Source organism: Neovison vison, chromosome 13 (genome assembly GCF_020171115.1).
Source record: "Neovison vison isolate M4711 chromosome 13, ASM_NN_V1, whole genome shotgun sequence".
Lineage (NCBI taxonomy): Eukaryota > Metazoa > Chordata > Mammalia > Carnivora > Mustelidae > Neogale > Neogale vison.
The window spans coordinates 86,291,696-86,318,043 of record NC_058103.1 but is presented as its reverse complement, the minus strand read 5'-3'; the positions used below and the strand labels follow the sequence as shown (position 1 = coordinate 86,318,043).

The window sequence follows — 26,348 nt, the reverse complement described above, 5'->3', positions numbered from 1 at the left end:
GCGTCAAGGTATTTTTTTTTTTTTTTTTAAAGCAAGGTCAAGCGTATTCAAGGGAAAGCATCTATACAGAAGGGCCTTTCTATAACATGATTCTTAGGTTCACATGCCAGGTCATGTTTTAAAGCTGAAACATGACTCTAATGAATGTTTACACTGAAAGTTTCTATTATGACAATGAGTAAAAAACCCAGGGGCGCCTGGGTGGCTCAGTCGGTTCAGCGTCTCCCTTTGACTCAGGTCGTGATCCCAGTGTCCTGGGATGGAGCCCTGTATCAGGTTCCCCGCTCTGCGGGAAGCCTGCTTTCCCTGTCTCGCTCCCTCTGCTTGTATTCCCTCTCTCGCTGTCTCTCTCTCTGTCAAATAAGTAAGTAAAATCTGAAAACAAAGCAAACCCCAGAATAACTCTTTGAAAAGGTAAAGAAATATAGACCTAATCCTGCACTGCCATAAGATCCACAATACCTTTACACTTCAATAAATGATTAGACATATATTAAACACTGTGGGCATTTTAACTCCATGCCCACAAAATAAATTTTGAGGTCCAGCTTCTTGAAATACAGACTCTGGGTCATTTGAGTAAATAGTATTAAAATAAACAGAACGCCTCCCCCCTGAAAAAAAGAAAGACAAATGAACTTTTAGGAAATGTAATGTTGAAGGAAAAAGAATAGTATAGTGTTAAAAAGAAACTAGACAACAGTTTCACTTTAGGTTTTCAGTAAAACATGTAAATAGTAGCAATGTTTTCTGGCTTCAGCATTCTAGATGCATGTTATTCATACCGCTAAGGAATGTCAGCAGCTGTGAAATTCAGTTTTCCCTAATTTCGAATTCCCCATGGAGAGATGCAACTATATTTAGAGAAGGTTCTCAGGCTGCCATGTTTGTAAAACCTACCCACATTGTCCGTATTCCCACAAACCTCTCCAAAGAACCTGCTGGATTAGAGAGATAGGAAGTGCCCCTGGTGGGAAGGGTTTACAGCACTCATCCTGAACAAAGCTCATTATCATACTCTGAATCACTTATTTTGGTACCATTTAGGAGTACCTAGAAGGGTGTAATACATAGAAAGAGGAACTAAAACGTAGGATTCATCAAATTTAAACCATCTACACTTCCCTTCAGCTCTCAGAGCCAGTTAATTTTTGGTAGCTTACCCCACTTACTTTTTAACTTTCCTTTAATATGAAGCAACTTTAGGACTCCAAAATACACTGATATAGTCTTGGGGAAAAAAAAAAGATCATTTCTCTTACAAAGTCTTTAGCATACTGCTTTTTCTATAATTCACAGCAGTGCAAGATCACTACTTCATCTGTACTTCCCTGACTCTTCAGGACAAGGCAAGTGCACTTTATGTAAGAGAAGCCCCACTGAAGGAAAGTTACTCATATTTTTGGGCTGTTGACATCATTTGGTTTGAACAGAACATTAAAGATGCAGGCAGTCCTTTTATTTTGGATTACTGCTGTTAGGACCTTTAACACAAGGTAAGATCTGCAGCAAACACAGAGGCTTAATTACTTCTCTTACAGTGATTTACAGCCAGCAATAAGCATTTTTCCATCATTTAGAAATAGGTGACCTATTCCATAGGACAAAACAGATAGTTCAGCCTGTTGACAGCATTTGAGGGACTAAACACTATATTAAATGCCAAACTTAGTGATTCAAGTGACCTCAAATATGCTAAAAGAAGTTGCCAGATTATTAAAAAGAGCCTGCTAACGCATTACCAAACTACTGACTGAGAAATTCAGTAAGCCAGGCTTGGCTTCCAGAAACCTAAAACTTCTTCCCTATGCTAGCCTTCATTCCTTCTGTGCTGATATGATCCCTACTCCCTTATTCCTAGATAGGGATAATTATGCTCCAATTTCCACATATTTACTACCAGTTACTTCCTGGAGTAGCAGGGTTAGAATATGAAACCTTAGCTATAAAAAGCCCATGGAAAAACATGCAAATATTTATATACTACTTACATCCAGGTGCTTTAGCCCCTCGACCACCAGCTTTTCAAGTTTCTAGCTCTAAACGCTAACTCTGGTGGCTTGTGATTATTTGTCCTCAGTTTCACTCTCCTATTTCCATGTCCATGACTTCCTCTCCATCAAGTAATTAACCTCCACTCAGACAAGAAGAAAGCAGAGGGAACATCAACACAGCCAACTGAAAAAACAGAAGTTGCCCTGCACATAAAAAACAAGTTGTATCTTTCAACATAACCCAGTGGTTCTCAACTCTGCCGGCCTGTGAGAATCACCTCAGGAGCTTTTTTAAGTATCCTGATGCCTAGGCCTCATTCCAAAGGTATTAAATAACCATCTCTGAGGATGGGACAAGACATTAGTATTTGCTCAAGTTCCTCCAGCTGAACACAATATGGAGTCAAGCTGAGACCACTACATTAAGTCAAGCTGAACAGCTACTCTCTGGTTTTCTATACACAGAACTAAACTTAAGTCTTGTTTTCCATACAGAATTTCAGAGGACTTCTTAAGTAATTCCTAACTCTGCTCTCCTTTAAAATTAGGGAATTTCTTCCCTAGTAAAGGAAGGAGTAGGGGACGTTCTATTTCACAGGTGTAGGGAAGGAGATAAAAGTCCTTTGCATATTCTCAGATCTGCCAGAAGCTGCTTCTCCTCACTTTATACACTGTAAAATCACAAAGACAAGTTTTGGGTTCCCATTAAGCAGGACGGACATTAGTCATAGACATATGATTCCTGCAAGTTAAATGTCAAGGTGTCCTAGGCCCCAAGGTTCCTTCTCCTACCTCCAGCAGGTCTATCATCCTGGTCATCTGGGAGTAGATAAGGACCCTATGTCCTTGAGACTTGAGCCGAGTCAGGAGGACATCAAGGGCATACAGCTTTCCACTGTCAGTGATGAGGCTCTCCTTGCCTGGGGAGAAGAAAAGGGGGGGAGGAGGGGGAAACTGTATTTAATTGAAGCAGCAAAATCACTCACTGCAAAGCTGTATGCAGCCAAAATTACTACAACCAGGGTGCTTGTCATCCCAAGAGCAGGAAAGTAACTCTAGAGAAGAATGCACAGCACTGTTAAATCATGATCCAGTAGTGCTCTGAGAAGAAGAACCCTGAAAGGGGGAGGTGTAGGTTCCCTTCCAAAGGACAGTTCCCAATCAGATATCTGCTGCTAAGAAAACTGCAAGTTTCCCTGCTCCATGTCCTTACTCAGGGGACAGCAGGTACACATGGACATCTAAGAGTGAGGTCCATGTCATATCTGCTCTAGGTGACCTGAGAAATTTGCTTTTCCTTCTTCATCCTATCTCTAGATATTTGTTTCTGCTAGTTCTGTGGCTAAATGGTTTACACCTCCTGAAAGCATGAGAATGTAGAGAAACAAAGGCTATTTTGCCTGTCTCTGGAGACACTTAAATATCGAGAAATCCAAATATACATATCCATTCCTGCCCCTCTGTGTAAATACAAACTCCTTCTCCTGGATGATTTCGAATAGGCTGGCTGGTAAATATCAATATCCTAAACTGTAATTTAATAAAGACACTAAAGTTTGTTCAGCTTCTCAGAAGGACTGACTTTGGGTTTCTGTGAAATGGAAGCTGCTTTTACTCACTAACTCGTGCTTTCTCTTAACTCATCCCATTAAAAGAAAAAAAAAAAAAAAGGCATTTTAGCCAGAGATCTTTACAGAGCACTTAGCTCTCAAATTTTCATCTTATCCATTCAGTATCATTCAACTCCCATCACATTTCAGGAAGTAGAGCTTCCTGTTTGCAGACTGGTCCATAAACATGCCCTGAACAATCGCTGCTACTAAGAGAGGGAAGAAACGAGGCTGAAGGGGCCGGGAGATTTAAGTGTATATGTGGAAGGGAGACACAAAGGATAGAGAGACAACACAGACAACTAACCACTAAAAGTAAAAAAGGGAACTGTTAAAAAATGTACGGTCTATCCCTAATTTCTGGGTTCAAACCCATGTTTTTTCCCCCCTCAGAACTGCAGAGGCTGACTGTTGAGAGCAATCCAAGAGTTCTCAATGGGTATTTCTCTGTTCTCGCCACCATTTGCCAAGTCGTAATCATTGTATAAACCGAACGAGAACGGATGTGCTGACAGCACCATAACAAATCATCAGCCACTCTGTTTTCGCTACAAAGCCACAGGCCCTGGATGTTTACTCCTCTGCACTGCTGCCTGCCTTTTCCCACCTTCGGAACGTTGCCAGGCCACATCTCTCCCTCCACCACCCCCTCCCCGACACTGTGGCACACACACCTTTGTTCAGCCTCTTTGTTTGGTCCTGTTTAGATTATTGAAATGCTCTTCTTTTTGTTGATCTCCTTACCAACACAATCAAATGACTGCAGCTGGGACAGAACCAAATGCTAGGCCCTGTCCCTGGCACCAGACAAGGAGGCCTGTACGAATTCCAAGTCTGATCAGGCGGCAATGCTTTCCTAACAACTTCAACATTTTTTTTTTTTTAAAGATTTTATTTATTTATTTGAGAGAGAGAGAGACAGTGAGAGAGAGCACGAGCGAGGAGAAGGTCAGAGAGCGAAGCAGACTCCCCATGGAGCTGGGAGCCCGATGCGGGACTCGATCCCGGGACTCCAGGATCACGCCCTGAGCTGAAGGCAGTCGTCCAACCAACTGAGCCACCCAGGCGTCCCCAACTTCAACATTTTCTTGTCACAATTACCTTTCTCTTTTAATTGGGTTCCCTGGGATCCCTCAATTTTGATAGCCCCTAAACATTCCCCACCGGACTACCAATCAGCTTTAGACAGTAAGTTTCTTTCTTTTTTCATTAAAAGCGCAGGATGGTGGAAAAAAAAAGAGAGAAGCCCATATACAGTTTTCATCACTGAGAAGAGTGCGCAAGCTAGGTTCATCGGATCTCTGCAGATTGCTTATCTTCCCTCTCCATTCACATCTACTCCCTCCACACAAATATTTTAGCGTATGTAAATCAGTCTAGTGTCTGCATTTTGAGAAGCTTCATCTCAAAGTTGTGATTCAATAGTTTTCACACATCCCTGCTTCCCACATCTCCTTTCCTTTGCTAACTAGAACGAATGATGCTAAGAGGAGGCGGCTCAGAGACAAAGATGCACACAGAACTCCGAAGCACCTGAGAGAATCAAAAGTGGCACTCGTTAGCTATTACCATGTATGTGGGAAGTGAAAGTGGATGGACTGGATTTCTCTGGACTGCCCTGAAAGAAAAGGACTAAGCAGAAAGAGACTGCAGCCATAGCCTTTGAATACTGAAGCAACGAACAGTGTTTCTGCTTCTCCGTTAAGCATGTTAACTCATCACCCAGTACTTGTCCTTACAAAGGCAGGCAGAAAAAAAAAAAAAAAACGGGTTTCTTTCCCTCTACACACTGGGATCTTTCAGGCCTAGCATCCATTACTCAATTTCTCAGGAGCTACCGAAGTTGCACTGGACAACAGCACCACCTGTTGCTAAGTAGGGCACAGAGCCAAGAAGAGCACAATCCCCTAGAAATTAGGCTGATTGTGCCAAGTCCAACCTCACTTTAAAACAGGATCTCAAAGTGTTGTACAGACCTATCCTCTTTCTTGCAACATCTTCCACAATCCTATAGTACAGGCTTAAAGTATCTTAGACACAACTTCTTAACTGGCCACAATGTAAGAGCCTATTTAGGGACAAAATGAATCTATTCCATGGCAGTAAAACTAGGCTAATAGATGAAATACCTCCTTTTTCCAAGGAGAGAAGACTTCTGAAAGGAATAAATATCCTTCTCCTGGGGAAACAGGGAGATGCATTCAAGGTGTGAAATCCAGGAGATTTTGGTCTTTCGGGAACTATAATGGAACCAATCCTTCCCAAGGAAACAGAAAATATAAAAGTATAGAGCAAAAAGAGATAAAACACGGGTTCCAGTGACCCCTCATCCCCCCACCCCTCGCTGCCCTGCCCCAGCTAGTCTACAGAGCACAATGGGGTCAGTGAGGAGCTGGTTGGTTCTCACAGTAAACAGCCAGTGAGGCTGGTGCTTTTTATCGATGTGAAAAGAACTCAGACACTTCCTGCTATTTAAACAAGGTCCATTTTTCTTTCAAAGAACAGGAAAAGCCACAAGAGATTCCCACAGCGCCAGCAATAAGCCCTCTACTCCTGTACTGGGAACTTAGGAGCCAGAGTAAAGAAGGGAGAAAGAAGAAATAAGATGTTGTCTTGCTTCTTTCAACACCTGTGCTCATCTTATGGCTGGGATTCAATGGTTTCCAGACCTGCTGGATTTCAGTCCTCTATTCCCACTACTAACCAGGCCTGCTTTACAAGTGGGGTTTCCCCCTTGTTTTCCAACAGTACACCTTCACTCACTGCTTTCAGGTGTTCTAAGTCTGCTACGAGGCCACATATTATATTGTCTCATAAACTCAGGATGGATTCTTCTAGTTCAAAGCACCTTCCAATCCCAGCTATGATGAGGCTGACCCAAAGTCCCTTGACACTTGGCAGATTCTCTCTTTTGAATACTCAGCTCTAATTTACTTTCATTATATTCAGTAAAAAGAATACAATCAAAGTATCAGAGAATCTGGACGACCAAAACTAACGTGGTAGGCCTCAACCAGCACTCTAGTCTGCTAGCAGGTGTTTGCAACATAAGCCTAGGAATCTTGTGTTCAGTTTCCTTAAAAGTAGTCTCACTAAAGCAAAGATGAAAACCTAGTTTCCTTTCAACCCTCGACCTTGACTCTAGGAGGTCTGGGAATCTGCTAGCGTTTTGGCACAAAACACACTGTTTTTCTTCTGGTTATCATTCAGATCTCTAGTGCTCCGTGCAGGACACTGTTTATGCTACTTCAACTAGGCTTTCTGAAGTGACGACATTCTCATTCACCCTACTGGCAATGGCACAAGACAACTGTACTCATTCGACCTGGAGCCTTTCCTACCAACTTTATTCTCCCCAGCTCTCTCTCTCTCTCTCTTTTTTTTTTTTTAAAGAGTGGCATTCCTTTCTCAGCTGTAGGCTTGTCAAAGGAGAGTACGTAAGCACAAATCTAAAGAACATTTCTCTCTTAAGTCATAAATTACTCAAGTATTTTTACCTATGAAGTTAGTAAGGGCAAAACAGGAAACAAACCCCAAACACTTCCAAGTATCTAAAGCCACCACATGGAGTATCTCCTCGGTTCCTCTTCCCTTGCCAGAGCTGGGAACACATTCCACAAGAACAGAGAACTTACCTGGAATCCTGATGAAAGACCAGCCATTCTGAGGCCTGATGCTCCACAGTCCTCCAGCTGGCTCTGGGAAGAACTGGGATCGTCGATTTAGCCAGTCTGCTGCCAGTTCAGGGGCCCCATTTAACAAACACTGCTTGGCTGCCAGACTCCCTCCTTCCTTCAGCACTCGCCGCTCATATTCTGCACTGCGGTCATTGCAGTAAGAATCCAATGGCACTGCGGTAACCTGCAGTGAGACAGTCATGTGAGACAGCTCTTGCACATTTCCTATACCCCAACTTTGTAGATAAATGTGGATAATTCTCAGGCTAGTTTGTCCTGACAAATAAGCTGCCGCTAATAACTGACTTAGTGAGCTGGTCCAGGTAAAAGGCCAACCACTTACAACATGAATCTGCAGCAAGCTAAAGATCCAGAGAGTGCTGGAGTTTTCAGAAAAACTAGGATACTAGGTCAGGAATGATTCTATCATGGTTTTATAGATCCCTGATCCAACTCTGCCACTTCCCCTCATCGCTGGATAGTGTTTTTGGTGAAGTTCTAGTAGCCATACACAGAATGGGAAGATCAGGAAGGGAGCTGGAGCTGCACAGTCATTACTAAAGAACAAAAAGGGTTATTGGCCTGGTGCATTTAAAGTGATCTTTAATGGTTTTGTGGCAAAGCTCCCAAGTTTATCAAGACTTTTTTCTCCTCTTCCCTGACCAGGTTGCTGACTGAAAAGCCTAATGAAAGATAAGAGAACCTTTCCTTTAGGCCATAAGATGGGATATGGTGGAAGCGGGTGGAGAAAGATACTGCCAGAGAGTGGTGGATTCATTTCTTGGCAAGGACAGAGCCTATGCACAAACTCTCATCTCCCCACAAGGTGCCACAACACTGAAATGCTGCCTGCCCCCCACCCCCGCCCCCATGGAATAGAAGGCTCTCGCCAATTAAGAAACAGGCATTTTAATCCTTTAAGTGATTTGGGTCTATTCCTACTCTAATAAGCATCTGTGTATTCAGATAGCTGTGAAATCACCTGATTAGAGGCCTGAGTTACCTTCTGTTGAAATTTGGAGGTTGTGATTATCTGCATGCTCAGGCTGATAAAAATGCGAAAGTCCCATTATATGCACTAAACTGCTCAGAAAAACCGTGGAGCAAGACCAAGAATGCAGAGAAACTGGGTGTAAGGAGCAAGTGCAAAGGAACGAGAGAGATCAGAACACAGAACACCGGGCCGTACCTAGTTAGCTAGTTTTATTGTTGCTATTATTTCCCAGAAGAGAGACATTTAAGAAAATGTATCTTACTATTACCTTTTCTATCTTCATGCCCATCAATCATTAGGGCAATAGAATGGTTGTCAAGTTTTGGTATGTAGAACCTTCTTGGGAGCTTATCTAAAGTGCAGATTTTGATCCAGAAGGTCTAAAGGAAAAGCCAATAGCTCTAGGCTTTTAATGAATACCACGGCCCCTCAGGCCAAGTCTTAATGCTGCCCTGGGGTACACTAACAGTCAGCTAGCTGACTACAGGGCTGCAGGTGCCTCTGCTGGAGACTAGAGGATACCAAAACAAGAAAGAGCATGATTTACTAATACCTACTCCGGCTCAGAGACGAAGCTGAACTGAGTTTGCTAGAAAACAGTGCCATCTACAGTCCAGACACAAAACTACAGGGAGGGGTCACAGCAAGCGGGTGTCCCTGGCAGCTCCAAAAACCCGACAGCTCGCACACCCGTTTCACACACAATACAAGACGCAGTTGTTGGTAATCTATCATCTTTACACATTCCAAAAGAAGTTTGTTCTCTTGCTTCCAGTTTATTCCTTTTTCCCACAGAAAGTTGAACATAGACAAATGAAGACAGAAATTAAAAACTGGTGGATAAAACCTGGATTTTCCTGCTATACTGTGTCCTGGCAGTAACTCAGCAGCTATCTATCATCTACGGTATGAGTCCCAGAACTGCATGGTCAATAGTGGATAGTGGCTGTACTTTCCTAACACTCATATAAACAGCGAGACTACAGAAGTACGACCAGTTCTATACAGTATATATACTTTTGGAGGAGTAAATCATATTTATGCTTTTCTTTTTTTTTAAAGATCTTATTTATTTATTTGACAGAAATCTCAAGTAGATGGAGAGGCAGGCAGAGAGAGAGAGAGGGAAGCAGGCTCCCTGCTGAGCAGAGAGCCCGATGCAGGACTCGATCCCAGGACCCTGAGATCATGACCTGAGCCAAAGGCAGCGGCTTAACCCACTGAGCCACCCAGGCACTCCTATTTATGTTTTTCTAACAAGATACTCACACTGATCAATTTTACACTCAGAGATAACTGCTTTGTTTTTGTTGTTTATTTTGTAGAAAAGCAGAATTTGTAATGGAATTATATAGATTTTGGGGGGCACCTGTGTGGCTTAGTGGGTTAAGCGTCCGACTCCTGATTTCAGCTAGGTCATGATCTCAGGGTTGTGAGATGGGAGTCCCACATGAGGCTCTGTACTGGGGGTGGGGCCTGCTTAAGATTCTCTTTCCCTCTCCTTCTGCCCCTTCCCCATTTGTTCTCATGCATGTGCTCTCTCTAAAATAATAATAATAGTATAATAAGAGCAATAATCCGTACAGACAGACTTTGGGCCCAGATTCTCCAGATGAAAAATCAAAAGCTAAAAACTCAGCACAAAGGAAGAGGGGAACAATGACACAGGCAAAATGTTTTTCCTGCCTAAGACTCACTCCTAGGCACTCTCACACAGTTTAAAAACAAAACTTTCTCCAGTTATAAACTTTCACCTATTTTCCAAATTCATTTTGCTGACATCCTTCCAAGTCCAGGATTGAAAACTAGGAGGTATGTGAGGCCCAGTTCTTAGTGAAATATTTTTTAATGTTTTGATAAGCTTCTTTGGCAAGGGCCCTGGATCAAGATATATGCAAAAATCACAGAATGTCATGTCATAAGTACGCAAGCAGTGAACTCATGAGGTCTAAGAGGAGGCAAACAAGTCCACTTCTAATTAAACTGTGCTTCCCAAGTCAACTCTCTCATAAATGGCCTCCACCCATTCTTCTAACCCCATGTGGCCTTCCTGATTGCTCAGAAGCAGGGAGAGATGAAGCATGCCACACCATTCTTCCCTCCCCACAAATGGAAATGCATACTCCCTTTAGTCTCACATGAGCTAACCTCTGCTTCTTGCTTCACTAACTTCCTAAACTATAGTATCTTCAAGGGCTGTCTCCTCAAGCATTTAGCGCGTCCTTCCTGAGGACATGTATGCTCCTGCTCTAGCTCTAGCAAGCGTGACCACTCCAAGCGCTTCAGTTTTTTGGTAAAATGAACTCCAGGGTCTTAGTTTATTAACCCAGCAGAATTATTTCTTCAGCTAACAAGAAAACAGCTCCTATAATTCCTTCCTTAGTGGCAGGCACAGTTCTTCTAGAACTGACCCTGAAAGTTTCCACAGCACAAGACAGGGACATTAATTTGTTTCAGCTCAAGGCTAAGGTTCCGACTTCAAAGAAAGTCAGTTTTTCCCTACCACAGATGGGTTAAGAAATCAATGTAAGACAATCAAGGATCTCAGGATTATTCACACCCCAGGCCTGATCTGAAAGGTAAAAGCTTGTGGATGAGTGTATAAAATATTCAGACTTTTTAAAAACTCCTCTTCCTGTCCATATAACCATGGTGTAATTACTCCTATTTCAGGTTTGGCACCTGCTATGTGAAAAAACTCTGTAACAATTATGGAGAGAGAAGCTGAGTAGGAAAGGAAGGTGCTAGGGCAGACTGCTTCAGCCAAATAATAAAGTTTTCTCCTGTTCCTTTCCTGTCACCCCACCTTTATGCTATTTTAGCCTTCTTCAAACTAGTCACTATTTACTATTCTTTAGGGAAACAGCAGCACCAGGCTGACAGTTTCAACTCTGGGCTCCTCAGAAAAGGCGGCTTCAGTTGTACAGTTGGGGTATCCCATGTGTGAGTCTGTTGGGAGAGGGGGCTTCTTCTTCAGAGTGGTTGGCCAGAGAGCTCTGAGTAGAATAAATAAAAAGAATCTTCATGCCTGTCAATGCAATGACAGCCCAAGGCAGCTCACTTTTTAATTGGCTCTATAAATCACTAGGGATATGAGAAGTAAAAATATCTAGACATCCCTCTCTGAAATCTAGACTTCCTCTTGTCAGGCCTCACAGTATACACATCAGATTGGAAGGGTGAGAAGGAAATGACCCACACAACTATGTAACCTAAAGACCACTTTCTATAGAAGCACCTGACTTTAGAGTGTTCTAGAAAGGGTACATTTACCTGCATTGACTAAAGCTCCCAAGACCAAAAATGCTTTGGCAGAACACGATATATAGAAAATCTAAATACTTCCTATTTAGATAGCTAATATATATCACAGTTGACAGTGGCCCGCAAATCAAGTTCATGTAGTACAGGGTCAGCAGAAAGAAGGGAAGGCAGGCAGGAGTCAATGGGACTCAGTCCCATCATCATCTCATTTCCATTCATCAACTTTCTTGGGACCCCTGCCAGATTCCGACCTTTGATATCTTAATAAAGAATGCAAGCTGATGTCAATAATGACAGAAAAATATCACTAAGGAAGATTCAGAAGGATCCACCTTCTTTAAACAGAACTGTGAACACAGCAGACCTTCTAGAATGAGTGGAGAAAAGAAGGTAAAACACAGAAGGGTAAGTAATGTCGGCTTCTTTAAGAGTTTTCCTGGCTAACTGAAAGATGCTCCTTAGAGCAAAAAGGAAATGAGCCAGGAAGACTGAAACTTGTTCTCTGCCCTAACCACAGAGTCTGATGCATCTCTACTCTGCCCCCTCCCTTCACATACTTGTTCAGAGTTGTAAGAGAGCTTCTGTCTAGCTCTGTTCAACGACAGGAAAGAATGGAAGAGGTAAGCAGAGTAAAAAACAGCACTGTGCAAAGGGGAGCCTTTGCAGCGATGCTGTTGGCAATCCACAGAGTGCCCTGTTTTGATAAACGGAGGGTTAGGAAGGCTCTAACAGGTGCTCAAAGTTGAAACCATAAGAGAAACTGCTCCCAACCTGCAAATAAAACTGAGACTGCTGAAGGTGAATAGAGCACAACAGTCACTTTTCAGAGGGAACATACCTGTGAATCACAGGCCAGGCAGGGCTGCTGAGAAGAGTGAGAGAATACCAGGCTAAGAAGTTTCCTGATGCTGGAGTGTTATGTTTCCTTTTATTATTTGAAGACTGCACTGAGGCGATAAGGCCAGATCAAATCTCCCTCCCAATCTGACCCCCTCCCCTAAAAAACCCTCAAAAACCTCAATGCGGGCTCCCTCTCCTTTTCAAATATTCCCTTGTCCCTGATCCTGCTGTTCAGTGATAATCTACCTGACAGATGGCTTGCTCCCATGGTAGTTTAGAGCCCCTGACTAAACGAGAGGAACGACACAGGAGAGACACGGTCAGGGAAAGAAGCCATTCCGATCTACCATACAATTCTCAAACCAATGTAATTTAAAGGGAGGAGCACTGTCTTGGGAAAGCCAGGACCATGTGTGTCTTCTAAATACTGATGATTTACGTTTCTCAAGGTCCAAAGAGCTTAAAGTAAGTTGGTTTATTTCTTCAAGTATCATCTATTTTGTCTCTTCCCTCCTGTGGCACTTACTCGTGGACTGGCCACACACAAAAAAGATGGCAGTTCAGTGAGCAGGCAGCAACGAAGCGAGGAGGTAGCTGATCTCCGCTGATGGATGACCTGGTCTGAGTAGCCACTCACTGCTTTGCAGTGGCTGCTGAAAACCAGAGACTACAAGACAAGAATGCAAATTAGTGCCATTGGCAAGTATGTTTAATGAAAGCAAAATGGAAAAAATGTCACATATTAAATAACTGACTTAAACATTCTTTTTCATGAATACTAATTCTAATAAACAATAAACCAGTATTTAGAACCAAATGTATAATATAGTCAAGGTTCATGCTAACTTTAAAAACATGGGTTTTATTGATATACCGTAAGCAAGTGGCATTTCCAAGTCTACCTTTTTCGGGAAGAGATACTGTTAATTATAAATAGTTAGAGTATAACTTTAAGTAGATAAAACAGTGTCTGTGGTTGGGGGTTTGGTTCATTTGTTATACCATGGATGCAAACTCACATCTTGTATTAAAAACATGATGGCCAATAATATCTCCTTCTAAATTTTTCTTCGATGCATTTCTTTAAAACAAGATTTTATTTATTTGTTAGAGAAAGAGCACAGCAGGGGGAGCAGCAGGCAGAGGGAGAGGGAGAAAGAGGCTCACAGAGCAGGGGGCCCGATATGGCTCAATCCCAGGCCTCCGGGATCATGACCTGAGCTGAAGGCAGATGCTCAATGACTGAGCCACCTAGGCATCCCCAAGGCGCATTGCTTTTTAACAATTTTAAGTAACTGCTACACCCAACGTGGAGTTCAAACTTAAAACCCCGTGATCAAGAGTCATATACTCTACTTACTGACTGAGCCAGCCAGGCATAAGGCACATCAGTTTAGTACCACACGTGTATATTAACAGTGCAGTGTACAGCTGACCCTTGAAGAACATGGGTTTAAAATGTGTGGATCCAGGGCGCCTGGGTGGCTCAGTGGGTTAAGCCTCTGCCTTCGGCTCAGGTCATGATCCCAGGGTCCTGGGATCAAGCACCGAATCGGACTCTCTGCTCAGCAGGGGCCTGCTTACCCCTCTCTCTCTCTGTCTGCCTCTCTGCCTACTTGTGATCTCTGTCTGTTGAATAAATAATAAATAAAATCTTTAAAAAAAAAAAGTGTGGATCCACTTACACACTTTTTTTTTCCAAAAAGAACTCAACAATACTGTAAATGTATTTTCCTTATGATTTTAGTAACATCTTTTCTCTAGCTTACTTTTAAGAATACAGTATGTAACACACGTAACATATAAAATATGTGTTAATTGGCTGTTTATGTCATCGGTAAGGCTTCCTGTTAACAGTAGACTGTTAGTGGCTAAGTTTTTGGGGAGTCAAAAGTTATATGTGGATTTTTGACTGCAGAGAGGGTCAGCATACCTAACCCCTATGTTGTTCAAGAGTCAACTGTAGTTCTAGCAAGGTTAGCTGTTTCATTTATTCGGTGACATCAATACAAATGGTCAGGAAAAGGTAACAATATTGCTTTAGCTCCTTTATCTGACCACTTTTTTAAAAACCAGAAATTCTCCCTTTATATTACTTTATCAATACATTTTAATGGGCTAAAAGCTCACAGTAAAGCTTCAGTTTATAAGCTTTCATGCGGAAGATTTTTTAAAAGTGTGGGATGCTGGGATGCCTGCGTGGCTCAGTCGTTAAGTGCCTGCCTTTGGCTTAGGTCATGATCCCAGGGCATGGGATCGAGCCCCTCAATAGGTTTCCTGCTCAGAGGGGAGCCTGCTCCTCCCTCTCTTCCCCACTAGTGCCCTCTCTCACTATGTGTCTGTCTGTCTCAAAATAAATAAAATCTTTTTTTTTTTTTAAAAAAAGGATGGATGTTGAGGCGCCTGGGTGGCTCAGTGGGTTAAGCTGCTGCCTTCGGCTCAGGTCATGATCTCAGGGTCCTGGGATCGAGTCCCGCATCGGGCTCTCTGCTCAGCAGGGAGCCTGCTTCCCTCTCTCTCTCTCTGCCTGCCTCTGCCTATTTGTGATCTCTGTCTGTCAAATAAATAAATAAAATCTAAAAAAAAAAAAAAAAAAAAAAAAAAAAAGGATGGATGTTCACATAAAAGAATCAGTGGGGTTACAGTGTTCTTTATTGCAGATGCAATTCTTTCTTCAGTGCAATGTTAGATATTTTAACTTTGGATCTTCATTCTTGATTATTTCACTTTTTTTCTTTATTGTTTTCTCAGAAAAGGCAGGTTGGAACCTAAATAACCATACACAAGGTAGGCAAATTTTATACAGTATAAGGTCAAGAAAACAAACTGCAAGATGTACAGTAACCAGGGCTGTACAGAGGAATCATAGTTAGAGTTCCTGTACCAAAAGCTTCCAGGATCAAATCTCTTCAAGGCTTCATTGTTCACTAGATATCTTTTCCCAAAGTCAATGGGCTCTTCAGGATCACACTTTGAGAGAAGCCATCTTGAGTTGTCTAGCAGGATATGGGTATCATAATCTGTTTTCCAAAACCAATCAGCATTTTCTGAATAATGGTCATTAACAAACCGAAAGGCCTCAACTGTTTCTAGGAGAGATGGCCATCTCCAGTGGTTTCTTTTTTTTTTCAAAGCTTTTTCCTTTTAGATTTTATTTATTTATTTGACAGACAGAGATCACAAGTAGGCAGAGAGGCAGGCAGAGAGAGAGGAGGAAGCAGACTCCCTGCTGAGCAGAGAGCCTCATGTGGGGCTTGATCCCAGGACCCTGAGATCATGACCTGAGCCAAAGGCAGAGGCTTAACCCACTGAGCCACCCAGGCGCCCCTCTCCAGTGGTTTCTAACCACACTGTATGGAAGTCTTTACAATGCATTATTACAACACTGGGCCCCCGTAGCTTGGTCATGTTTAATACTTTCTTCTAGATGTTGATGTCCCTGTCATTACCTAGAAAAGAATTTTATCCTTCTTTTTTTTTTTTTTTTTTTTTAAAGATTTTATTTATTTGTCAGAGAGGGAGAGAGCGAGCAAGCACAGGCAGACAGAGAGGCAGGCAGAAGCAGAGGGAGAAGCAGGCTCCCCGTCGAGCAAGGAGCCCGATGCGGGACTCGATCCCAGGACCCTGGGATCACGACATGAGCCGAAGGCAGCCGCTTAACCAACTGAGCCACCCAGGCGTCCCGAATTTTATCCTTCTGACAGTTTTTCAACAGTATCTGCATTCTGATCTCTATGTTGGCTAGCATCTGCATTGAAGTTCACCAGCCTCCCTACATATTTATGTCCACTACCTTCTCAAAGCCCAGGGTGAGGAGTAGACTGGGTATCAATCTGTTCTTCCAATACTAGATACTGGATAGCTAAGAACATACACCTAAAAAAATCCTATTCCTATGCACAGATGAAGACTGTCTTCTTGTTTTCCAAAAGCACATTTCCTATTATTGGTGGTAAGGTCCCCTGCGTTTCCTCGGGGATGAGGAGAAGAGATAAAAGTCTAGGAACTACTGGTCCTGTCATCGAGCTATAGTAGTAGTTCAGGACTGCTAGTTAGGGTGTCTACTGCCACCCAGGGGGCTGAGGCAGCAGCAGTAGCTGACCTAAAGACCTTGAGTTGTTTACTGACTTCCAGAGAGCAGTAACTAAACAATGTCTCTGCCAGGGATCTCTTAAAGTCACGCTCATCTGAAGTATTTTCCAAATGGCAAAATTCAACAAAGCCTGTTTACTTCATTCCCAGAACATAAAGGCAAAAGATGAAAGAATGAACATTTCTTTCAAATATTTTCTCTTCAACCTTATAGCTATTGGTAAAAAAGAGTTATAACATTCACTGCAGGGAGTTCTTTTAACACAGTATGTTATTTGTAACACCCTTCTGGAAAAAGTCTAATGATAATTCTACTTCCGGGGGTGGTCATTCCCAAATTAAAACATGTTCACTTGTCTTACATGAGATAGGTTAAGATAGTATTCTCACAGGAAGTCACTAACAGCAAAGTGATTTGTAGCTTTCTGATCTTAGATTTAAAAAAAATTCACACACTCAAAATGCTCATACACAGCCTTAGCTTAAGAGAAACCCTGACCACCCCCAGCATATTTTACTCAATTTATACTTTCTTGTGTTATTTTCTCTTAACACTGGCTTCATCCATTCTTCCTTTACAAGTAGTCCTTAATACCACATTACCCACATTCCCTTCACATAATGACATGAACTACCAGACACTGCTATACACAAGAAAACTTAATGCTTAACACAGAAGAACATGAAGAACACCTTAACCGCCACTGCATAAGATGCTTGAGTGAACAGGTGAAGGAGTGACAGAAAAGGTTCATTACTGCTGTAGTCTGTTTTGGCCTAGAACAAATTAGATCAAAAGAAACAAAGTCACACTAGGAGAGACAGGATTTGGTTATAACGTGGTGTCCCGTCCTCAGGCTCTTGAGTGTCCTCACTACCCTGTAGTTACTGGCAGCTGTGTGTGTCTTGCTACTACAATCACAATATACACAAAGCAGAGAAGTTAGGCTTTGGTAGAGAGTCTTTTGGTGCCATGTAAAAGTCTCAACTGAAAATAAGTAGGGCAGGATGACAGACCCCACTGCTGTAAATTTCCTGCCACAGTATAGCACAGAAAACACAAAGATGTTTCCCCTCAGATATCGATTTACCCATTTAACAAGGGGCATACTTTACTCTCCATGTCTTGTTTAAAATTAAAAGGAACATTTGTAACCATTAGGTCTTCATTACTTAGAAAATTAATTTTCTTTGTTCTTAAATACATCAAACATAGGTATAGAAAAAAGGTCTCACTTTATTATTATTATTTTGCTTTTTAAGTTTTAATTTTAATTCCAGTTAGTTAACATACAGTGTTATATTAGATCCAGGTGTAGAATATAGTGATTCAACATTTCCAACCATCAGCCAGTGCTCATCACAACAAGTACGCTCCTTAATCCTCATCAACCTTCCCCCAACCCTCTTCCCCTCTGCTAACCATCAGTTTGTTCTCCAAAATTAAGTCTGTGAGGAAAGGTCTCACCTTAAATGAAAGGGTGTACTGTTTATAGATCAACTGCTAGACTAAATGGCTTCTATTTTCAGATATTTTAAGTGACCAAACAAAAAGAGAGAAAATAAAGCACAGAAAACCTGAGTACAATGGCTTCTCAGAGCTTTCCACAAGGGGCGTTGGCAACTTTCATGATCTCAGGAAATAATGTCATATATAGATACTACAGTTGCAAATTAACATCCAGCAGATGAGTTTTTGAAAATTTCTGGTTGGGATTCTTCATCAATAGCCAGTCAAAGCTCTCTAAGCATTTAACAGAGAACAGTGTTAACAACTTAAACACACACCACTTTTTTCAAAAACAATTCTTCATGTTTAGATCCTTCTGTATATTTTAAATTACAAAATCTGAACTGCCCCTAATTTTTATGAGCTAATTCACAAAAGCTGTGGAGTATGGAAAGCTGGAAAGCTTTTGACACACATGATGCCTAAGTGGCCCATTACCATGGCAACAGTTTCACTGAAACAGATATAGGAGATGGAATCAACACTGGTACAGGTTTCCCTTGTTCCCCAAAAGTAGAGAATTCCTTTGCAAACTTTTGGAAGCTGAAATAGCATAAAGTAAAGCAGCAATTTCCATTAATCTATGTGGAAAATATTTTGAGCATTCCTAGACCCCAAAAAATAACCTCTTTTAGGCCTTTCTGATACCTAAGGATACACCTTGCTAACAGATGCGCAAAATAAATTGAGATAAAGTACAGATACTCCCAGACATAGTTCAAAGACATGACAGGTCAACGCTGAGTATAGTGCCATTCCCACTGCTCCAGTGCACACAGCTCTGTAGTGGCTCAGTGCCAAACAAATGCTGAATGCTATTTCTGCTTTTTGCCTTTTTTTTTTTTTTTTTTTTTTTTTTAAGGAAAGTCCTCTTTGGATTTCTTTTGACTAGTGAAACGGGTACGAATGTAGGTCTTTCTTAAAAGCCAAGTGTTATAACCTTGAACTTTTGAAAAGTGGGGGACACTTTGTACTCTGCTTCTCCCAATCATTTTTAACTGGATATAGCATAAAATCTGTTTTGCCTCCCCCAAAAGATGACTACATGGGATATATCCTATAGATTCTGGATTTTGTCTTTATTCTTCTAAGTAAAACAAGATGAAAAAGAAAAAGATTCGTATGTGTGAAACACATTAGCCCCTACAAATCTGTACAAGAAAGGAGCTCTGGCCAGAGCTCACGGTAGCGAAGGAGGTGTGTGCGAATGAATTTATGAAAAATTTGAACTACTATTTCTTTTTCTTTTTTTTTTTGGAAGATTTTATTTATTTGACAGAGAGAGAGATCACAAGTACACAGAGAGGCAGGCAGAGGGGGAAGGGGAAGCAGGCTCCATGCCGAGCAGAAAGCCTGATGTGGGGCTCCATCCCAGAACCCTGAGACCATGACCTGAACCGAAGGCAGAGGCTTAACCCACTGAGCCACCCAGGCGCCCCACTACTATCCTTCTTAAAATTTTCACCAATAAAGCAGGGTGGCGCACAATAAAATTAAGAGGAACATAGTGAACCATGCTGGCTTTTATTCCACAAGCATCACAAAAGAAAGAAATATTAGACAAGAATTCATGTCAAGTAAGAGAGTTTAAAAGGCCTTAAATTTGTTTAAAACACCCCAAAAGTGTCATCTGATCTGTGCCCTTAGCCTAGTCCTTAGTTCCTTCATGTTTATGTATCATCCTAAAGCCAGTATTATGAGAATAGGACTTCCTTGAACTCTGTAACACAAAATTCAAACCTAACATTCACTGCAGAGCGAAAACTAAGGTTTTATAGGCACCTCTGGGAAGAGTGCTTCTCACTGTCTAGATTCATTCATATCCACAGTGGGAAAGAATGCGGTAAGGACTGGGTTAGACCACCAAATGACTCAGTAATATGGGGTCTGAGGTAGCTTACCAGGAACAAGATGACAACATGTAGCTTGGTCAATTCTCATTACCTGTCCTCTCAGAGGAGTAAGAACAAAGCTTTTACCTGGATTTGATGATAGGAAGCTGTATTTAGGAAACAACCTACTGGAGCAATAACTACTATTCATTATAAGACAAATGAAGGCACAGAAGAGAATGAAGAATTTTTTTCTGCAATAAAAGGACAAAGCTGCATGTGGAAAAATTAATTCAAAGCTAATTTGGTAGCTCCAAAGGAATTTTACTTGAAATGACTACTTGAACAGTACAAGAGAAAGAATTCTACACTTGCTTCCAATTTTAGCATTTCCCCTTTGTCTTTCTCTCAGGTCTATCCACTCAAGAATAATTCCAAGGGTGTCTAGCTGGCTCAGTCAATAGAGCATGCTACTCTTGATCTAAGGATCATGAATTTGAGTCCCATGTTGGGCACAGAGATTACTTAAATAAAGGGTAGGGGGCACGTGGGTGGCTCAGTCGGTAGAGCATCTGCCTTTGGCTCGGGTCATGATCCCAGGGTCCTAGGATCAAGACCCGTATCAGGCTCCTTGCTCGGCGGGAAGCCTACTTTTCCCTCTCCCGCTCCCCTGCTTGTTCCCTTTCTCTGTGCCTCTGTCAAATAAATAAATAAAATCTTTAAAAAGGGTGGGGGGTGCCTGGGTGGCTTAGGTGCTTAAGCATCTGCCTTCAGCTGAGGTTGTGATCCCAGAGTCCTGGGATCAAGGCCTGCGTCAGGATCCCTGCTCCATGGGGAGCCTGTTTCTCCCTCTCTCTCTGCCTGCTGCACTTGACAGTCATACTTCATTGCACACTTCATGTGCTCTCCATACTTTATCTGTGAAATAAATAAATAAAATCTTAAAAAAAAAAAAAAAAAAAGAATACCCCAAGTTTCACCTTTAAAAACTGATCTTGAACACGGAATCACTCTTATGTTCTTCCATCAAAACTTTGTTGTTGATGGAAGAACATAAGAGTGATTCTTCCATCAAAACTTTGTTGTTGGGGCGCCTGGGTGGCTCGGTGGGTTAGGCCGCTGCCTTCGGCTCAGGTCATGATCTCAGGGTCCTGGGATCGAGTCCCGCATCGGGCTCTCTGCTCAGCGGGGAGCCTGCTTCCTCCTCTCTCTCCCTCTGCCTGCCTCTCTGCCTACTTGTGATCTCTCTCTGTCAAAATAAATAAATGAATAGGTCTTTAAAAAAAAAAAAAAAGAAAAAAAAAAACTTTGTTGTTGTTTTGAAGATATTTTTAAAAATTTATTGGACAGAGGGACGCCTGGGTGGCTCAGTTGGTTGGGCAGCTGCCTTCGGCTAAGGTCATGATCCCAGCGTCCTGGGATCGAGTCCCGCATCGGGCTCCTTGCTCAGCGGGGAGCCTGCTTCTCTCTCTGCCTCTGCCTGCCATTCTGTCTGCCTGTGCTCACTCTCTATCCCTCTCTCTCTCTCTGACAAATAAATATATAAAATTAAAAAAAAATTAAAAAAAAAATTTATTGGACAGAGAGAGAGATCACAAGTTGGCAGAGCAGCAGGCAGAGAGAAAAGGGAAGCAGGCCCTCCACTGAGCAGGGAGCCCGATGTGGGGCTCTATCCCAGGACCCTGAGATCATGACCTGAGTCGAAGGCAGAGGCTCAACCCACTGAGCCACCCAGGCGCCCAAGGCTATTCCACTTTTTAGGACCACAAAAGAAAGCAAGGAGTTGGAGAAATAGCATCTCTTCACAAATAATCAAGGTTACATAGTTAAGAATTAAGTTGGCAAATCAAATGAAAATCCAACATACAGAATACAACAGAGATTACAATGAAAAAAATTTTGCTTACAAGGACCTAGGGCTTATGAGCCATGAATTCCTGTTGAAGATGAAAGCCAGGTATCATCCTGTATTTAATATCCTCCCCTGCTGACATCTGCTGTGGCTAATAGAATTGTGAACAAGATGAGTGACAAAGAGAGCGGGGAGAGATACCAACATCCTTTAATCAATTTAAGAACTTCCATGATGTCACAGTCAAAACCCATCAACAGCCTAGGCCAACTCTCAGAACTAGGAATACCAAAACAAACTTTATAATGAAATAACTAACATAAAGGTCTCAGCCCAACAGTAAAAGGCTCTGGTCATTTATTTCACAAATTCTTTGGTAACTTTCTCCTCAAAAGGCAGAGCCTAGTTCCTTCCCCTCTCTTAGCATGACTCCCAAAACTAAATCATAAAAGGCACCGTGCCTCTTCCTTGCTCTCTCATCATTTAACCTGGGGGAAGCCAGCTGCCATATCATCAGAACACTCAAGCAGCCCCAAGGAAAAGTCCAAACAGCAAGGAACTGGGGCCTCCAGCCAATAGTCAATACTAACTTCCTAGCCACATGAGTCAGCTACTTTGGAAGCAGATCCTATGGCTCTAGTCAATCTTTCAAAATAACTGTAACCTTAGCTGACATCTTGACTGGAACTCTGTAAGATTTTCTGAGCTATTCATGACCTACCTAAGCTGCTCTTTTCAAAGTTCCTGATCAACAGAAACTGCAGAGCGAAAATAACTGATGTAAGATAAAATTAATGAGTGATCGGGGCGCCTGGGTGGCTCATTGGGTTAAGCCTCTGCCTTCGGCTCAGGTCATGATCTCAGGGTCCTGGGATCATGTCCCGCATCGGGCTCTCTGCTTGGCAGGGAGCCTGCTTCCTCCTCTCTCTCTCTGCCTGCCTCTCTGCCTACTTGTGATCTCTCTCTGTCAAATAAATAAATAAAAATCTTAAAAAAAAATTAATGAGTGATCAAACAAGTTACCAATCCCACACTTCTTAACCTCCAAGGGAATGTTAGAACTCTTCACAAAGTTCTATTTTAAATACTGATGTTATAATTTTAGGCTGGAGGACATTCCCTCAGGTGAGATTATATATCAAGTTCCAAAGGGAAAACCAATACAAACATGAAGCACCACTATTAAGTCATTCAGGAAACATTTACTTAACTTTTCTCGTGCAAGACCGCAAAGACGAGAGGGACTATATAAAATGTTCAAACACTTGAACCCAGTGTTCTCACTTGGGGAAGAAAAACAAATGATTTTAAAAAAAGAAAAAAATGAAACAACAGAACTAAGTAACGCTTTCTTTTTTCACGTTAAGCTTAGTTTCAGAGCTTCTACAAATAGTAAAACTTTCTTTGTGATACAGAGTACCTTTCCGTTAATTATAGAACTCCCACCAGGATTCACTGGAGTTTTCCACTGCATAAAAAGGGTAGTTAACCACTTTGCAATCCCACCAACCATCTCTCTTGCATGTTCAATATCCTTCTTTAAGGGCTTTTTCCTTTTAGCCTTCAAATCTGAGTCTCCCCTCCCCTACCAACTCAACTTTGACTTAAACCCAGTGTCTCTCCTGAAATATATCCCTATTCTTCTTTCTGACTGTCACACTTCATCGCACACTTCATGTGCTCTCCATACTTTCTAACCAGAATCTCTCTCCCTGTAAATCCCTGCACCAGGCTTTCTGTGTTCTATCTACACTCCCAACGACAAAAGGTACTAATCTCATCCCTGTGTATTTGCTTTAAACTTAATATAGAATTTATCATTCTCTTGAACTGCGTTTTGGAAGTGATTCCTTCACTGGCAATACTCATCCATATCCAAATCAATCAGAGTCCCCTGACCCTTTAAGATTTATTTATTTTTTGGGGGTGGGTGGGGGTGGGCAGGCAGAGGAAGAGGAAGAGGAAGAGAGTCTTAAGTAGACTCTGTACAGGGCTCAATCTCCTGACCCTGATATCACGACCAGAACAAAAATCAAGAGTCGGCGCTTAACCACCTGTGCCACCCAAGCGCCTTTCTCTGTAATCACTGACCCTTTCTCTGTAATCATTCAGTTACTACCGGTTCTGTTGGGTCCTTAGTACTTAATAATTGCAACCTTTGTTTAACATCCTCCTTAACACGTCCCGTCTTTTTTGACAGCATACACTGAGATTAATCTTTATCAAATACTAATGACTGAAATCCCATTGCTGTGCTTAGTGATCTGAGTGATTAAGGGACCTTCCTTAAACTGGCTACCAGATTACTCCTTCCAGTGGCTTGACAGTAGCTACCAGAAGTTTATTTTCCCAAGACTGCAACTACAACATCCATGTAATAAAATAAGCTAATAAATGGCTAAAACTCCTGGTTTAATATCTAAACCCCAACAGACTGGCATTTAAAGACTCCTACAACTTACCTTTCTGGCCCTTTCTTTTGTTTAGCTCCAGTCTTAAACTTGGAATATCCTTCCTCCTACCCAGATCCCTACCACTCAAAGTCCAACTAAAACACCACCATTTCGGGCACCAGGGTGGCTCAGTCGGTTAAGCATCTGCCTTCGCCTCATGATCTCAGGGTCCTGCGACTGAGCCCCATGTTGGGATCCCTGCTCAGTGGAGAGCCTGCTTCTCCCTCTCCCCTACCCCTTTCCCCACTCATACTCACTTTCCCTCTCTCTCAAATAAATAAAATCTTAAAAAAAGAAAAAAACACCACTTCTATAAATACTTTTGTCCATTTCAATCTAAGATGATTTCCCATTCTGAACTTTACCACTGATCACTCACCATCAATCTGGCAGTTAATTATGTCTTCTCTCAACTCTTGAGTTATTTTTGTTTTTAAAGTCTTTCTAAGAGGTGCCTAGGTGGCTCCCCTTAGGGTCAGTTAAGCATCCAACTCTTGGTATTGGCTCAGGTCACGATCTCAGGGTCGAGAGATTGAACTCTGTGTCTGGCTCCACACAGCTGGGTATCTGCTCAAGATTCTATCTCTCTCCCTCTGCGCACCCCCCAATACCCTCTCCCCCTATGTGCTCTTTCTCTCAAATAAATATGATCTTTAAAAAAATAAAGTCTTTTTTAAGTTTGGGTGTTTTTACTACACACATGAATGATTTTTCAAGCCAGAAAACAGGGACCATGACTGTTAACACACCTTACCCACAGCAGACACTGCTGACTAACAGGTTGGTAAACACTAATTACATATGCTCCCTGTGCAAGCAGACTGACCTTGAGAAGAGGCAATTCTAAAACTGTCTGACCAGCAGAAAAAAGGAGCATCAGACAACCACTGATCACTAAGCCAAATTCACATTCTACCACCAGAGATTCATTCAGTCAATAAGTTCTTCTGACATATAGATTGCTGTATCCATTCACTCCAATTGGCCTTGGTACTGAATAATTACAAACAGCAGGAAGAGAGAAGGAGATAAGGGTGTATCAAGAAAAGGAGTATTTCCCCCAGTAAATATTGGGTCCTCCCCTCTATCATCATTCTTTACTCGCTTAGGCTTCTTTTACTATCCAGACAGTGGTCTACAAAGGAAGCTTCAAGATTCACAAGGTAAATAATTAATTAACACGTTAGTCTATGTGTATCATTTTTTAAAAAATATTTATTTATTTGACAGATCACAAGTAGGCAGAGAGGCAGGCAGAGAGAGAGGAGGAAGCATGCTCCCCAATGATCAGAGAGCCTGATGCGGGGCTCGATCCCAGGACCCTAGGATCATGACCCGGGCCGAAAGCAGAGGCTTTAACCCACTGAGCCACCCAGATGCCCCTATGTGTATCATTTTAAAGAAAATAATACACAGGTATTGTAAAAATGGACTAAATATATTTAATAATAGGGGTATGTAATGAAAAAACACTTGGGGACCAGTGGCCTATATATCTACAATGTGCAAGAGTTTAAAATAAGATTTATAAGCTGATTCTAAAATTTACATAAGAATGCAAAGAGCTAAGAACAACCAAGGCAATACTGAAGAAAAATGAAGCTTAGAAGATCTGTGCTTCCAGTGATCAAAACGTATTATGAAGCTATATTTCAGACAGAGTGGTACTGGTTCAAGGACAGACAAATGGACCACTGGGACAGAAAAGAGCCCAGAAACAGACCCATCCATATACAGCTACCTATCTGGCAAAAGTGATACTAAGCACAGTAAGGATGGTCTTTTCAATAAACGGAGCTGCGTCAAATGGATATGGATATCTATATGCAAAAAAAAGGGGGAGCTATCCATACCACAGACTAAAAAACCATCACAATTCCCTATAGATCAGTATATGAAAGGTAAATAATAAAACTTATGGAGAAAAACATACAGAATTACCTTCATGACCTTTGTATATAGGCAAATATTTCTTCAATGGGACACAAAAATGCTGTTTAATGACACCGGTGAGAGTGCAAAAGTAAGTTGCAGAGTAGAAGATAATCTGCAATATGTAAGGACTACAAGTCACTATGAAAACACAGACAGCCTCATAGAAAAATAAGCAAGATCTTGAATAAGAATTCATACAGGAGGTTATCCAAATGGCTAATAAGCATTAGGAAAGGTATTTAATATCATTATTCATAAGGGAAATGTAATTTAAAGCCACGACGAGATACTACCA

General features: G+C 41.8%; 1 protein-coding gene across 3 annotated transcripts in view; it reads right to left on the bottom strand.

Annotated features, from left to right (window-relative positions):
* The window catches only part of INO80 (INO80 complex ATPase subunit), a 107,252-nt gene that overhangs the window by 30,196 nt on the left and 50,708 nt on the right, over positions 1-26,348 (bottom strand). For all 3 annotated transcript variants that reach the window (XM_044231362.1, XM_044231359.1, XM_044231360.1), the window contains exons 25-27: positions 12,906-13,046; positions 7,240-7,465; positions 2,787-2,914 (exon numbers count right to left, since the gene is read on the bottom strand). In XM_044231362.1, the coding sequence (XP_044087297.1) occupies positions 2,787-2,914; positions 7,240-7,465; positions 12,906-13,046 (495 nt within the window). The remainder of the gene's footprint in view (positions 1-2,786; positions 2,915-7,239; positions 7,466-12,905; positions 13,047-26,348) is intronic.